Source organism: Squalius cephalus (assembly GCF_949319135.1).
Source record: "Squalius cephalus genome assembly, chromosome: 13".
Classification (NCBI taxonomy): domain Eukaryota; kingdom Metazoa; phylum Chordata; class Actinopteri; order Cypriniformes; family Leuciscidae; genus Squalius; species Squalius cephalus.
This window is the reverse complement of record NC_137134.1, coordinates 27,744,284-27,759,636: the sequence shown is the minus strand read 5'-3', so window position 1 is coordinate 27,759,636 and position 15,353 is coordinate 27,744,284. Positions and strand designations below refer to the sequence as shown.

Here is a 15,353-nt window from a genome sequence, read left to right as displayed (position 1 = left end):
TCTGTTTTCTGATAGTCATGATGATTTCCACCACATCTAAAATTATATATTGTACTTGATCTTGTAAAGGAAATTATATTTTACACAATTTTACAATACATTTTAATGTAATATTTTTTGCGTGACACTAATACTTAAATTGCATTTTAAACATGAATCCATTATTAACGTTGCGAGGGGTTTTACAAATAAAACATCTCTTTTACTTTAATTATTAATTATTTAATTGTTAATTATATTTATTCTGTTTTCAAGCTCATCTGCCTGTTCCTGTCATCAGCCATTCTTCAAAATCACCATCTTCATCATCAAATTGTTCACTGGTGTGTTCATCAGTGTTGAATGTGTGTGATGCGACTCTCTCCTGGTACAAAGGGAACAGTGTATTGTCCAGCATCAGTGTGTGTGATCTCAGCATCAGTCTCTCTCTACCTCTGGAGATTGAGTGTCTGGATGATTCCTACAGCTGTGTGCTGAACAATACCATCAGTAACCAGACCACACATCTCAACACTCAACTCTGTCGGCAATGTTCAGGTACTGTTCAGGTGCATCTGCTATGATATTTTGTGTTTATGTACACATTCACTCACACTAATGACTCTCTCCGTCTCCTCCTCCAGACTGGATAGTGTTGATAGTGCCGATCTCTGCTGCTGCTGCTGGATCTCTAATGATTGTTGCTGCAGTCGTGATCTTCTGCATCTGCAGGAAACACAGAAAAACAGACAGAGAAGGCAAGTATTATATATATATATATATATATATATATATATATATATATATATATATATATTAAAATAATGTAAATCAGTGCTAAAAACATAATTTCATTGAGCGTTTTGTTTCTGTAATTATGAAACAGTTCAGACCTGTGATAGAGAGATCACTTACGCTGATCCGACATTCTGCAAAAGGCATAAATCGGTAAGATAATTTATTTCTATGCATGGTGTGTCTTAATTATTGTAGCAGAGAGTCTAGACAGATATTTATAAAAGCAGTAGATGCATTTTAGTGTCCCTTTGTCTTCTGCTCTGATGCGTTTATTTTGTAGGGTCACAGAAGGCCATCATTTAGAAGTAGGGGAGAGCGGGGCACAACTTAACGCTTTTTGACTTTCTCCGTTTGTGTAAATCTACTTCGGGTTCAGAGTATTATTATTTTTATTAATTTTTAAAAAATTAATTTCACACATGTCTTGTACTTCTTTTATTATTTACACCCAAAGAATGGAAGTGAAATGTGACAACATGCCCCATAGGTCGGACGTGTTGTAACATGACTGATCTAATCAAAAAATAATAATTATCCAACACAAACTAAAAAATTTTGTCAATAAAAGACAATTATTATTTTGTTGATATAAAATAATAGCATTGCTTAAGAAATTAAAAATTGTAATTATTTTGAACACAACATTCCCCTCCTTCCACACACATTATCTCAGAACAGGAGACAAATAGCACGGGTAACTGTATGGTAGGGGTGTCCAAAGTTGGAGTGCCACTGTCCTGCAGAGTTAAGCTCCAGCTTGCCTCAACACACTGGAAGTCTAGTAAGAGCTTGATTAGCTTCAGATATGTTTAATTGAGGTTAAAACTAAACTCTGCAGGACAGTGGCCCTCCAGGACCAGGATTGGACACTCCTGCTGTGTGGAATAGCATATTGGGGCAAGTTTTAACAGTGTCAGAAGGTTCCCCGTCTGCACAGCTGAGATTCAAACCTAGTTAGTGTATTCTGCTGATTAGATCAGCATTAAATAACTATCTTAACTGTTAAATAGCATATAAGTTTAAAATATGATCAGTTTGTCTAATATTAAGTACACACAAAAACAGAGATGAGATAAATAACTTAAGCATTTTACTTTTGGTATGGTTAAATAAATGTTTTGTGATATCTTCCAAAGATTTTTTTAATTTTGGCACAATTTTTTCTCTATATAGTGTTGATATGGCAACTAGTAAAGTTTCATCATGCTAGCATGTGTGGAAGTATATAAAACAACTGTGTTACAACTAGCCCAGCATTAGTTTGCACCCCGCTCTCCCCTATTATTGGCACAAATACCATGTTATAGGCAGAAGGAGGAGGATTTTAGAGAAAAAAAAAAGTGCACAGAAAGTTCTTGATAAATACGTCTGTGAACATGTATTTGTGTTTTCTTTCAGAGAGCTAAAGAGACTGAGGATGTGGTGTACGCAAGAGTCGTGAGACGTTAATCAACTCAGTTTAACATTACAGAGCAGGAGAAGGATTTACTTGTTCCATGTTAACATTGTAACATTAGTGTATTATATTACATGGCTTGGTTGAATTCTATGTAGAATGCGGTGTGTTATTTCTTGTTATAAAACGGTTAGTTACAATCCTTGATTCTGATTGGTCAATAGCTGTGCTTTATTCACGATAAAACACGGCTATGACCGCTTCACCCAATGGTTCTATGTATCACTACACACCCCTAGCAACCACTCTTAGCAACTTAAAGGGGGGGGGGGGGGTGAAATGCTCATTTCCACTCAATCTCCTGTTAATCTTGAGTAGTATTGCATCCTTCATATCTCCAAAAAGTATTTAGTTTTATTATATTTATAAAAGAAAGATAGGCAGTTCCGAGTATTTCCGGAAAAAAAACGATTGGCTGGGGGCGGGCTGTACAACACAGAGACATTTGAAGCAGTTTTACTCACCGCCCGGTTCCAACCACGACCGCGAACCTTTATCATTGCGACTGCTCGATCCTTAAGCATTAGACAATCTGCAAATCCGTCGATCTGGGCTTTGTTTATAAAACAATCATCGTTGAAATGCAGGGAACAAACAGTCTTACACAACTCCGTTTATGATGCTCTGAAAAAACAAACTCCATCCACTGGTTTCTTAACGCTGGGTTTTTGGGGAATCTGTGCAGGGTTGTCTTGCCCTGGCAACCAAAAACACACTTCTTTGGTGATATTGACTTCCAAAAGCCGAGCACAGCACTTTGATAGCGAACTGCTTTCGCTCTCTTGCTCTGGTCTACGAGACGAGTGCGCGCGCCCGCGGTTTTCCGGCAGAAGTGCCCCATCTTATGTCACGCAGACCCATACTCGAAAAAAACTTTCCGAAACTTGTGACAAAACGGAAGGACAATTTTTGGCACAGAAATACTCCTTCAAACGTACAATTTAATTTTTGAAACTTTGTCCATGTTTAGCATGGGAATCCAACTCTTTAACAGTGTAAAAAACTCAGTATGCATGAAATAGCATTTCATCTCTCATCATGACTATTTTAACACATTTTGGCATTCATCTCTGTTGAACCCTGAGATCCACAGATGTTTGGCCTGATCAAGTTTCTCCACAGTCTTTTTATCAGCTGTTAAAGTCAGATTCAGTTGTATATTTGTGTACAACATGCGTTTCTGTGCAAATATAAAAGCAAGTGATCAACTGAGAGCAGATGAGAGCGAAGAACAATAAGTGTAGAGACACTTTAACCGTAAACGCTGCGGTTTAATGCACTTCTGATAAAACAAACATTAATAAACAGTGACACGTGAATCTGAAACTGTCAGGAGCTAAAAGTGTGAAAGATGTTTCTGTTTCTGCATGTGAACGTGTGTGTGAGAGAGATGAAGTGTGAAAACTGACCAGTGCTGTGGAAACTGTGTTTTTAATACTGAACAATGACATTCAGATCTGATTAATATGTCATAGTCATATTATGTTGATATATAACATTCTTAAATAATATAGAACATAGCTGTGTTCATTGTGATCCTGGATGTCACTGTGAATGATTTAGATGACTAAAGGTCAAAGATCTCACAGAGAGCTGATCATCATGGGACTTTTCATATTTATCTGCAGTGTATGACCAATATACATGAAACAGAATATACGTTAAACTTCAGATTCAGTCCTTTGAACAACATGTTATTTTACAGTGTTAAAGGCCTTACAACTGAAATGTAGAAACTTCTGTTTTTTTGGAAGTATTTTCATATTCAATATGTTCCTATGTTACAGTATATGATCAAGGTCTAATCCTGTTTCTGATATTGATTCAAATCAGATGATCATCACTAGAAGCTGCTGTGAAAACTGTCTGTATTTTATTCAGTGATCTGTGTGATTAAAGGGATACTCCACCTCTGGAAAGATGAATGTGTATTTAAATTGGGTCATTTATGTAGAAGAAATGTGAAATTATTTTTGAATTTGGAGCTTTCTAGACTGAGAAAAGCCAGAAAATGTATTTTTGGCTCATGTGGATGAAAGACAACAACTCCCAGAATGCACTTGCTTCGCTGCTCTACGAGGCCACTCCCAAGCCACACCTACTGGTTAGAGAGCAGTTGTAAACAAGCGTGCCGCACAAGCCATGAAAAGTGAAGCCAAAACGTCTCGATCGCCCCCCGGTGACTGGTCCTAGTATAGGTCATAAACCCCGCCTCCCTGTGTTATTCAACGGGACGCGAAACCAACTAAAACAATTAAATTACACTTCAAATATCTTTTTCCAAAGGTGGTTTCTTTCATTTGCTGTCGTTTTTATCACGCTGATGTAAGTTCAAGTGTCTGTTTCAAAAATAAGTTGGTTTTTAGTTAGTTACGTGATGCGGTGGTGTAACGTCATGATTGACAGCTGTGATTGACAGGTTCTCCGAGCGAAGTAGTCACTGAAGCACCAACGGACATTTTTTTCGGGATCTTCGGAGGACTGAGGTAATTGTAAAAAGTATGCAGAATGCACTTTCCCTGCGCGAGTGAGGGCGGAGCGATGATTTCGCGGCTTTACTTCCTGCTCACTACTGCACAGGTCTGGTCCCGAAATCGCTACTGCGCAGACTCAAGTTCCAATATGTCAGCGCCATATCGGGACTCTGGCGGCTTCAGTTATCATCAATGGAAGAGAGCGAAGGGGCGTCGTCCATCTTTTTTTACAGTCTATGGTTGTAAACAATAAAGCTAACTAGTCTCCGTGAGTCTGTCCGGGTTTTTGAGATCGCACAAAATGTCCGGGATTCGGCTTCCCAGATAGCAAACTGACATTGAACCAACATGGAAACGACGTCTCTCCTGACATTGAAACAACATCACTTTGCTCATCGAATTAACGTTGAATCAACGTCAGACACGCCATTCAACCGCATTTCAACATTGAATCAATGTTTTATTTTCAACGTAATAAATAGTAAAGATTGATCCAACGTTGAAATTTGATTGATGATTGATACTAACCTTTACAACTAAGAATCAACGTTGAATCGACGTCTGCCTGCTATCTGGGTTACCTTCTACAGTCGCCATTCATCATGTTTACTGTGGCGAGCAGGGGTGCGTTTCCCGAAAGCATCGTTGGCCAACTATGGTCGCAAGTTCCGTCGTTACCAATAGAGTTCAATGGACATTGCGATGAACTTGCGACCATAGTTGGCCAACGATGCTTTCGGGAAACGCACCCCAGGACGAGACTAGGGCCGCGGGAGAACGACGCGAGGCCGGTGGCGTGATTACTGATGACCGACACCTGTGAGGCACTGGTCTCGTATCTCTCATGGAGGAGCGGGTATTTTCTTAGCAATGGTAAAACGCACATCAACCGATCACTTGTTTAGCGTTCATGTAAACACTACATTCAGATTCACCAATCGGAATGAATTCAGTTAGATTGAAACAAAAGGTGTGCATGTAAATAATGAATGGCGACTGTAGAAAGCAAAAGCTGAATCCCAGACATTTTGGACGATTTTGACGGACGGACATGCAGGTTTCTGCCGGTGAAATCAAACGCACTGGCACAGATCTGTGATAGGTCTGTTAGCGCATTAGGTCCAACCCCCTATGGGCGGGTTTGAAAGGGTGGGAACTAGTGCTTGTAGTCTTAACAGAAATCCCCCCCTCTTACACTTCTTCCTACAATGACGCAAAATTACGATTTTTGCGTCATTGTAGGAGGAAGTGTAAAGAGGTATACAGATTTCTCTCATCAATAGTATGACTGGGTTTCTAACATTGCAAAGCTTAATGCCATCCTTTAAATGTCTTTAATGTTTATCATAGTGAAGGTGATTGTAATCCTCGAGATGGATTCATGAAATTGTCTCCTCACAGTTACAATGTGCTTTTAAAATACAAGGACATTCATAACACTTTAAGAAAAAAAAATAGAATTTTAAAAGTATATGAAACACAAGTGTCTCACGTGTGTATTGTTTTCTCTTCTGGTTAGTATTGAACGGCCCTGCTGGTAGATGTTGTAACTACACTTATAGGAACACAAAGCATCATATAACATATAACACTGTAATATTTCAATAGGCCTGAATTATATTTCAAGCTGCTATTAGAACAGCAGCTAAAATAAATGAAGATGATTAAGTTGCAAACAGTCCTACAGCAATCATTTTAATGCACTCTTATAACACGGATATTTAAAAGGACAGGATGGGTTTCTTCAAGTGACAGGTGAGTGAAATTACTTTATCAGTATCTTGATGTAAAAAAAAACAAACAAACAAAAAAAAAAAACTAAACCAGCCTAAAATGGTTGCTAGGTCTTGGTTTGTTTCCAGTCTGAAAAAAAAAAATGTTCAAAACCTTTCTAAACCCAGTCTGCTAAACCAGTTATGACCAGGATGGGCCTCATCTGATCCTCTCCACACTCCAGCAATCGTGTTCAGCTCCATCAGTTACATTGGGGTCAGTGAGTGTTTGTTGTTCAGTGAGATTCTGACAGCCACAAGATGGCGCCACAACAGTGTCTGTATTAGGAGAAACATCTGAACTGTTTATCTTTACTACTGACAACATAATAGTAAATAGCAGACACATCTTACATTACTGTAATTGTGCTTGGAGACGGGTCTGTGTTCCAGTGAGTCATTTTAAATGAATATGGAAAATATGTATATAAAGTGGTCTGGTAAAAGGTAAGGCAGGCAAGAGGCTAGCAATAGCAAGCTGGCTTTGAAAGCATATCTTCTAAAAGACCAATACCATTATTATGGTGTTTATTGTGTTTGATTTTTGTTAATTTTTTACCTTGCATGCATGCCTCAAAAATTAAAAACTGAGAAAAAAATAATAAATATAATAATAAAATAATAGTGTTCAGTGAGTTTTTGCAATTTTATATTCCTGCAATACCATGAAGGCTGCAGTTTCAGGACCGCATTTAGGACCCTAGGTTTTTTTTGTGTGTTGTGTGTGTGTGTGTGTGTGTGTGTGTGTGTGTGTGTGTGTGTGTGTGTGTGTGTGTGTGAGAGAGAGAGAGAGAGAGAGAGAGAGAGATAGAGAGAGAGAGAGAGAGAAAGAGAGAGAGAGAGAGAGAGAATGTCACCTAGCCAATTGTACTCCAACTCTATAGCCTATATTATGTATGTGTGTATATATATATATATATATATATATATATATATATAAACAAAGATCACAGAGAGAGAGCTGATCATGGGATATTAATCTGATTCTTATCAGTGGTTTATGATCAATATACATGTAGGCTATGAATAATTTTTAAACTTCAGATTCATTAATTTGAACTCAGTTTAATGCTGTACAGACAGTATGTCTCTCCTAAAGACCCTGCTGGAACACCAACTAATGACTGAAAGTGTATATTAAAGGGATAGTTCACCCAAAAATGAAAATTCTGTCATCATTTACTCACCCTCAAGTTGTTTCAAACCTGTATGAATTTCTTTTTTCTGCTGAACAGAAAAGAAGATATTTTGAAAAATGTCTGTAACCAAACGGTTGATGGACCCCACTGACTTCCATAGTAGGAAAAAAATACCATGGAAGTCAATGGGGTCCATCAACTGTTTTATAAATATTATTAATATTTATAAATATTTTTCAAAATATCTTCTTTTGTGTTCAGCAGAAAAAATAAATTCATACAGGTTTGAAACAACTTGAGGGTGAGTAAATGATGACAGAATTTTCATTTTTGGGTGAACTATCCCTTTAAATATATTAAATATTTTAAATATTTAACATTTCAATAATCTGTTAAAAATGTGATCACAGCCACATCATCATAATTTTGATTCAGATTAAATCAGATGATCATCACTAGAAGCGACTATAAAAACGGTCAGTATATTATTCAGTGATCTGCAGTGTGTTTGATCAGGAAATATCAACAGGTTTATTATACAGCAGTCTTTCCTCACTGAACTCTGATTAAATGTCTTTAATGTTTATCATTGATTCATGAAATGGTCTCCTCCCAGTGACAATGTGCTTTTAAAATACAAGTACATTCATAATACTTTTTAACAATTTGATGATTTTCACAATGTATGTATTTTCATAGCTCATGGTGCGTATTGTTTTCTCTTCTGGTTAGTACTGTATGGCCTGTTCGCCCCTGCTGGTAGATGTTGTAACTACCTCTGCGCTAGGTATTAGTTCTGAGCCAGTTTTCACGTATATGAATGATTCTGAAGACATTATTTATGCCTAATCCTGATTTCAAGGTTAGAATTATGACCAGTAATGGAAGAAAATGCAAACACGAGCCAGATGTTTTCAACTACGTTTGGGGGTTTTACTACATCGAAACAGCAACAAAATTACAGATATTGAGAAAAACAGCTAATTTATTTATGAATTTGCGTTCATGTAAAGATCTTTGACATTCAGTGGAGTGAACATATTTCTCCACTTCTTTGCAGACTGTTAATGTACATTTTAAATAAAAAATAAAATACATTAATGTTACATTTTAAATAAAATTTGACATTTGACTGCTTTTGTTATATAGGCTATAAAGCTGATACAAAAACATAATTTGAAAAAAAATAATAATCAAATTTGGTAATAGGAGGCATTTTTTGCAAATTAGCAGAATTTAATTTAAGATGAAATCAACTTGAAAAAAAAAAAAAAACAGTGAAGCCTTTCTGTGAAGGATTTTTGTGAGTTAATGAATGTGGTGTTTGGTCAAGGTCAAACATTATAATATTAATTAGTAATATTAATGTATTTTGTCACTGCTCTCTCTCTCACATGACATTTTAGTGTAAAATTCCTAAAAAGTTATAGGCCTTTGCCTCCTTTTGTACAATATTAAATAAACATGCTTTAATATATCTTTTAAATTCATCTGCCTCATTCTTGACCTTTGCAGACATCACAAATACAGCTCTACTCTTTATTTGATTCTACATCTTTATTCTGTTAGTCTTTATATGTAAAAACTGTCAAAAACTGATTTAGATCATGTCTCTTTATGTAGCTTTTACATGAGCATAAAAAGACTAATATAATTGAGAATAGCAGATCTATAAGAATATCCCACTGACAATAACATCCACTGCTTTTTATGATATAAAACGTATAAAATTTATATATAAAAATATAAAATTTACATTATTTATCAAAAACTTAAAATAAATACTAGAGAAACTACAAGACCATTAAGAAAAATGAAGAATGAATTGGTGTAATATTCAGTGAATTCATATTCAAACTTTAAAAATGTCTTTTAAAAGGTGACAAACATTAATCTGATCATGGCTTCAGGTTTTTCTGTTGAAAATACTCTGTAAAACAGATCTAGGAAGATGTCGACCACTGAAGAGGGAAATAACAACGAGTGTGAAGTTGAGAAGAAGAAAAAAACTGACCACAATCGCATCACGGTCGCAAAAAATAAATGTGTGAACTTTAGTCCCTTCAGTATTTTGATTGATCTTGATCTCTCATCATAACTATTTTAACACATCAGCATTCATCTCTGTTGAACCCTGTGATCCACAGGTGTTTGGCCTGATCAAGTTTCTTCATAGTCTTTTTATCAGCTGTTCCTGAATCAGTTGTGTCTTTGGGTTGAGATCTGTGCACACAAACCACACTGAACTAAACCACAGTCATCAGCTTCATCAGTCAACCGACTCGACACAGTAAAACAGAGTTCAATACAGAATTCTTTACATCAACAAAACATGCGTTTCTGTGCAAATATAAAAGCAAGTGATCAACTGAGAGCAGATGAGAGCGAAGAACTATAAGTGTAGAGACACTTTAACCGTAAACGCTGCGGTTTAATGCGCTTCTGATAAAACAAACATTAATAAACAGCGTCACATGAAACTGAAACTGTCAGGAGCTAAAAGTGTCAACGAGCTGCAGTTACTTGAGTTGAAGTGTGAAAACAAGAGCAGAAACTGACCAGTGCTGTGGAAACTTTGTTTTTAATGCTGAACATTTACATTCAGATCTGCTTAATATAGCCTAAGCCTATAGTCATATTATGTTGATAAATAACATTTTAAAGAATATAGAACAAAGCTGTGTTTATTGTGATCCTGGATGTCACTGTGAATTAGACTAAAGGTCAAAGATCTCACAGAGAGCTGATCATCATGGGACATTTCATATTTATCAGCAGTTTATGACCAATATACATGAAACAGAATATTTTTTAAACTTCAGATTCAGTCATTTGAACTCAGTTTAATGGTGTACATACGTACACTGTCTCTCCTAAATACCCTGCTGGAGCACCAACTACACTGGTGACTTTTCTGTAATTTCTATAGTATTGTAATAGTTTTTTGTTTGTTTGCACTTGCACTGACTCAACTTTAGTACAGTAATGATATCATATTGTGTTGTGCTTTGTAAGTACAATTTACTTCTGTTTGTATTATTCTTTTTTGTAAGTCATTTGGATAAAATCCTTTGTTATAAATTTTTTATATGAATATTTTTTTTCTTTGTTATGAACAAATGTTTGTTTAAGATATTGATATTATACCACTGGTCTATTGATACTTTGCACGTGACGTCAGTTGTACTGGCTGGCGGGCAAGAACGTCATTCTCTAGCAACGAAAACCAGTAAACTAATCAAGGATCTTGCCAGGACGTTGCCAGTTTTAATATACAAAAGTTGGTGTTTTGAGGTGTACACGACATGTCAGATAGTTGTTGTGTGATTGGGTGCACTTACCGCGTTTGTTGCCCGCCAGATATCAAGTGACTGCAAAGTATCAATATGATCTTTCTGTCATCCATCATGAATCATGTCTGCCTTCTAGTGTGCAATACTGATACAGCAGTTCAGTTATATATATATATATATATATATATATATATATATATATATATATAGTGAGGAAAATAAGTATTTGAAAACCCTGCTATTTTGCAAGTTCTCCCACTTGGAAATCATGGAGGGGTCTGAAATTGTCATCGTAGGTGCATGTCCACTGTGAGAGACATAATCTAAAAAAAATAATAATCCAGAAATCACAATATATGATTTTTTAACTATTGTATGATATTTGTATGATACAGCTGCAAAATAAGTATTTGAACACCTGTCTATCAGCTAGAATTCTGACCCTCAAAGACCTGTTAGTCTGCCTTTAAAATGTCCACCTCCACTCCATTTATTATCCTAAATTAGATGCACCTGTTTGAGGTCGTTAGCTGCATAAAGACACCTGTCCACCCCATACAATCAGTAAGAATACAACTACTAACATGGCCAAGACCAAAGAGCTGTCCAAAGACACTAGAGACAAAACTGTACACCTCCACAAGGCTGGAAAGGGCTACGGGGAAATTGCCAAGCAGCTTGGTGAAAAAAGGTCCACTGTTGGAGCAATCATTAGAAAATGGAAGAAGCTAAACATGACTGTCAATCTCCCTCGGACTGGGGCTCCATGCAAGATCTCACCTCGTGGGGTCTCAATGATCCTAAGAAAGGTGAGAAATCAGCCCAGAACTACATGGGAGGAGCTGGTCAATGACCTGAAAAGAGCTGGGACCACCGTTTCCAAGGTTACTGTTGGTAATACACTAAGACGTCATGGTTTGAAATCATGCATGGCACGGAAGGTTCCCCTGCTTAAACCAGCACATGTCAAGGCCCGTCTTAAGTTTGCCAATGACCATTTGGATGATCCAGAGGAGTCATGGGAGAAAGTCATGTGGTCAGATGAGACCAAAATAGAACTTTTTGGTCATAATTTCACTAAACGTGTTTGGAGGAAGAAGAATGATGAGTACCATCCCAAGAACACCATCCCTACTGTGAAGCATGGGGGTGGTAGCATCATGCTTTGGGGGTGTTTTTCTGCACATGGGACAGGGCGACTGCACTGTATTAAGGAGAGGATGACCGGGGCCATGTATTGCGAGATTTTGGGGAACAACCTCCTTCCCTCAGTTAGAGCATTGAAGATGGGTCGAGGCTGGTTCTTCCAACATGACAATGACCCGAAGCACACAGCCAGGATAACCAAGGAGTGGCTCTGTAAGAAGCATATCAAGGTTCTGGCGTGGCCTAGCCAGTCTCCAGACCTAAACCCAATAGAGAATCTTTGGAGGGAGCTCAAACTCCGTGTTTCTCAGCGACAGCCCAGAAACCTGACTGATCTAGAGAACATCTGTGTGGAGGAGTGGGCCAAAATCCCTCCTGCAGTGTGTGCAAACCTGGTGAAAAACTACAGGAAACGTTTGACCTCTGTAATTGCAAACAAAGGCTACTGTACCAAATATTAACATTGATTTTCTCAGGTGTTCAAATACTTATTTGCAGCTGTGTCATACAAATAAATAGTTAAAAAATCATACATTGTGATTTCTGGATTTTTTTTTTTTTAGATTATGTCTCTCACAGTGGACATGCACCTACGATGACAATTTCAGACCCCTCCATGATTTTTAAGTGGGATGAACTTGCAAAATAGCAGGGTGTTCAAATACTTATTTTCCTCACTGTATATATATATATAGGCCTATATATATATATATATATATTAGTGGTGGGCCGTTATCGGCGTTAACGCGCTGCGTTAACGCGAGACTCTTATCGCGCGATAAAAAAAATATCGCCGTTAATCTATTCCCCAAGTTGGGTTGGGAGATGCATATCTATGGGGAGATGGCTCTATACTACACAAGCTATGATGACGCAATCTACCCGCGGCCGCGAGGTAAACCAGGCTGCAACGCATATTCGTCGTCATCTTAAGTAAACACGGCTGAAAGTGAAAGCTGCAACATCCATTATTTGGACTTGGTTCGGATTTAAGCCGTCCGACGAGCAGCAGCAAACTATAGACAGAGTGTGTGGGGTAACGGTTCGGTAAGTTAACACACGACTAATCCGTTCACCTCAAATTCAAAACGAAACATGATATCACTGAATACCAGCGCGCGCGTATTATTCTCATTCCAATATATTTTAGTGGTGTAACGTTAACACATAATCTCTGTCTACGCCCGATTTTAAGAATCGTTGTTGTGTTTCTTTTTAACTGAAAAGACATCAGTTAGACAATATTATAACTTTAAATTTGGGGTTTCATAAGCTCAAAGCTATAATAAACATTAGACCTACTTAAGTCTCTGCAGCTAGTGTACTTAAATTTTATTTATCTGCAAAATTATGTTGTATACTTACAGTTTTGCACAATATGTTCTCAAAACTACATACCCTTTAAAAAAAAATACATTTAGCAGTTGTTTAGCAGGGTCTGTGTAACCTGTTCTGAAATGGTTTTATTATAATATATATCGTTATCGCAAGAGGCTGCAATGTATATCACAATATGGATTTTAGGCCATATCGCCCATCCCTAATTGATAGCCTATAGTAGTTGATAATAACATAGGCCTACCTAATGTTGCCTACGGACGGTAACAGTACAGTAGTAACCTTTACAGTCTATGAGTAGAACAGCTTTCTCAAGCAGTTTGTGATGCATTGTGGAAACAGGAGATGAGCCCCTGGTCTAATGCGCCACCTGGCTTGAGAAACCAGTTCTCAAAGACTTACTTTTATAGTCATTATTTGGGTAGCACACATATTCTGAATGCCTTCGGCAGAATTCAAATGAGCCATTTTAATCTAGATTAATCTAGATTAATTTCAAAATTAATCTAGATTAATCTAGATTAAAAAAATTAATCTATGCCCACCTCTAATATATATATATATATATGTATATATATATATATATCATGTGAAATCTGTTGGTTCATACTGTATGCAATGATCGATGTACCAAACAAATCTTCAGAGACCAGACTGAATCTGACCACAGATAGCCTACAGCAGAAATCTGGAGAATTACACAGAGAGAGAGAGTTTGTACTTCAAGCATAATCTGGCCAAATTTGTGCAGGAAAAACACAGTAAAAACTAAATTATCCTCTAATTGACCCTTCGCTAAGCCACGCCCGAAAACCGCCACAGCCCAATCGTGGCTTAGCAACCGTAACTAGGCGCGGGAGGTCTGGCAAGCTTTCGAGCGAGAGGGAAACATGCCGCGTTGTGCGTATGGATTGTGCAAATCTGATACCCGGTATCCTAAAAGTTTGGACGGGGTGGTGGATTTTGTTCCCTTCCCGGAACCTAAAACCCAAGGGGAGAAATGCCGGGCGTCATCTTCATTTATAGCGCTTTTAACAATGTAGATTGTTCTAAAGCAGCTTTACATTGATAATAGGAAATTAAAAGTAAAGTGTTTTGGCTTTATAGCAGCTCTAGAATAAAGTTATTGTCCAGCTCGTGGATCAAGCAGTGTAAGGCAAGACGGAGGCTCACTGACATAATTTAACGTTACTTAAAAATATATTTCAGCATTTTGTTAATCGACGGCCAAACTAGTAACGCTACCCCAATCCGATCGCGACTCTCCCGGTGTTAGTTCTAGTAAAAGTAAAAGGTAGTTAGTAAAAGGAGGGAACTGGTCAGCGTATGAGGCGGCTGCTGCTTGCGCTGAGACCTAACCTTATGACTTTAGCTTCAATTTTGATGAAATTATTCTCTAATCGTTTGCATATTATGTCGTCGACATAGCCCTCGAATGCATACTGCAGTCTTGCTCTCTCATATTTTCACCTGTACGCCAAAAATGACTAATTATCTCCTTAGGAATGTCTGAAACCAGTGCATACATACTGTAATAGACGTGCCAGGCGCAAAAGTTTCAACAGGCGTTCAACAGTAACTAAGGAGGGCGGGGCTTCGCGAAGGGTTAATTGAATTCATTAATCAATTTAACCAATTAATCCATCCTAAGTATGAACACTTACATTAAATTTAAAGTAGTGCTGTCAAACGATTAAAATATTTAATCGCGATTAATCGCATTAATGTCATAGTTAACTCGCGATTAATCGCACATTTTTATCTATTCTAAATGTCTCTTGATTTATTTTTGTCCCATTATTTTTTTCTCATTTTAATGCTCTTATCAACATGAAAAAAGCGGATTGGCTTGCTTTGTGCAGATTTTTTTATTATTGAAAACAACATTGGCAATACTGTGTTCAATTTCACACTAACATTCTCACTTGGAGCAAATAATCTCTCACACAATGTAACAC

At 37.3% G+C, this 15,353-nt stretch overlaps 2 protein-coding genes across 2 annotated transcripts in view; one reads left to right on the top strand and one right to left on the bottom strand.

The window, feature by feature from the left end:
* Positions 1-15,353, bottom strand: part of LOC307169806 (muscle M-line assembly protein unc-89) — a 536,691-nt gene that overhangs the window by 101,836 nt on the left and 419,502 nt on the right. The gene's annotated exons all lie outside the window — the stretch shown is intronic.
* Positions 11,347-15,353, top strand: part of LOC307169833 (transposable element Tcb1 transposase) — a 148,506-nt gene continuing 144,499 nt past the window's right edge. Inside the window, exon 1 of the mRNA XM_079890666.1 lies at positions 11,347-12,295. Within this exon, the coding sequence (XP_079746792.1) occupies positions 11,496-12,295 (800 nt within the window). The 5' untranslated portion in view covers positions 11,347-11,495. The remainder of the gene's footprint in view (positions 12,296-15,353) is intronic.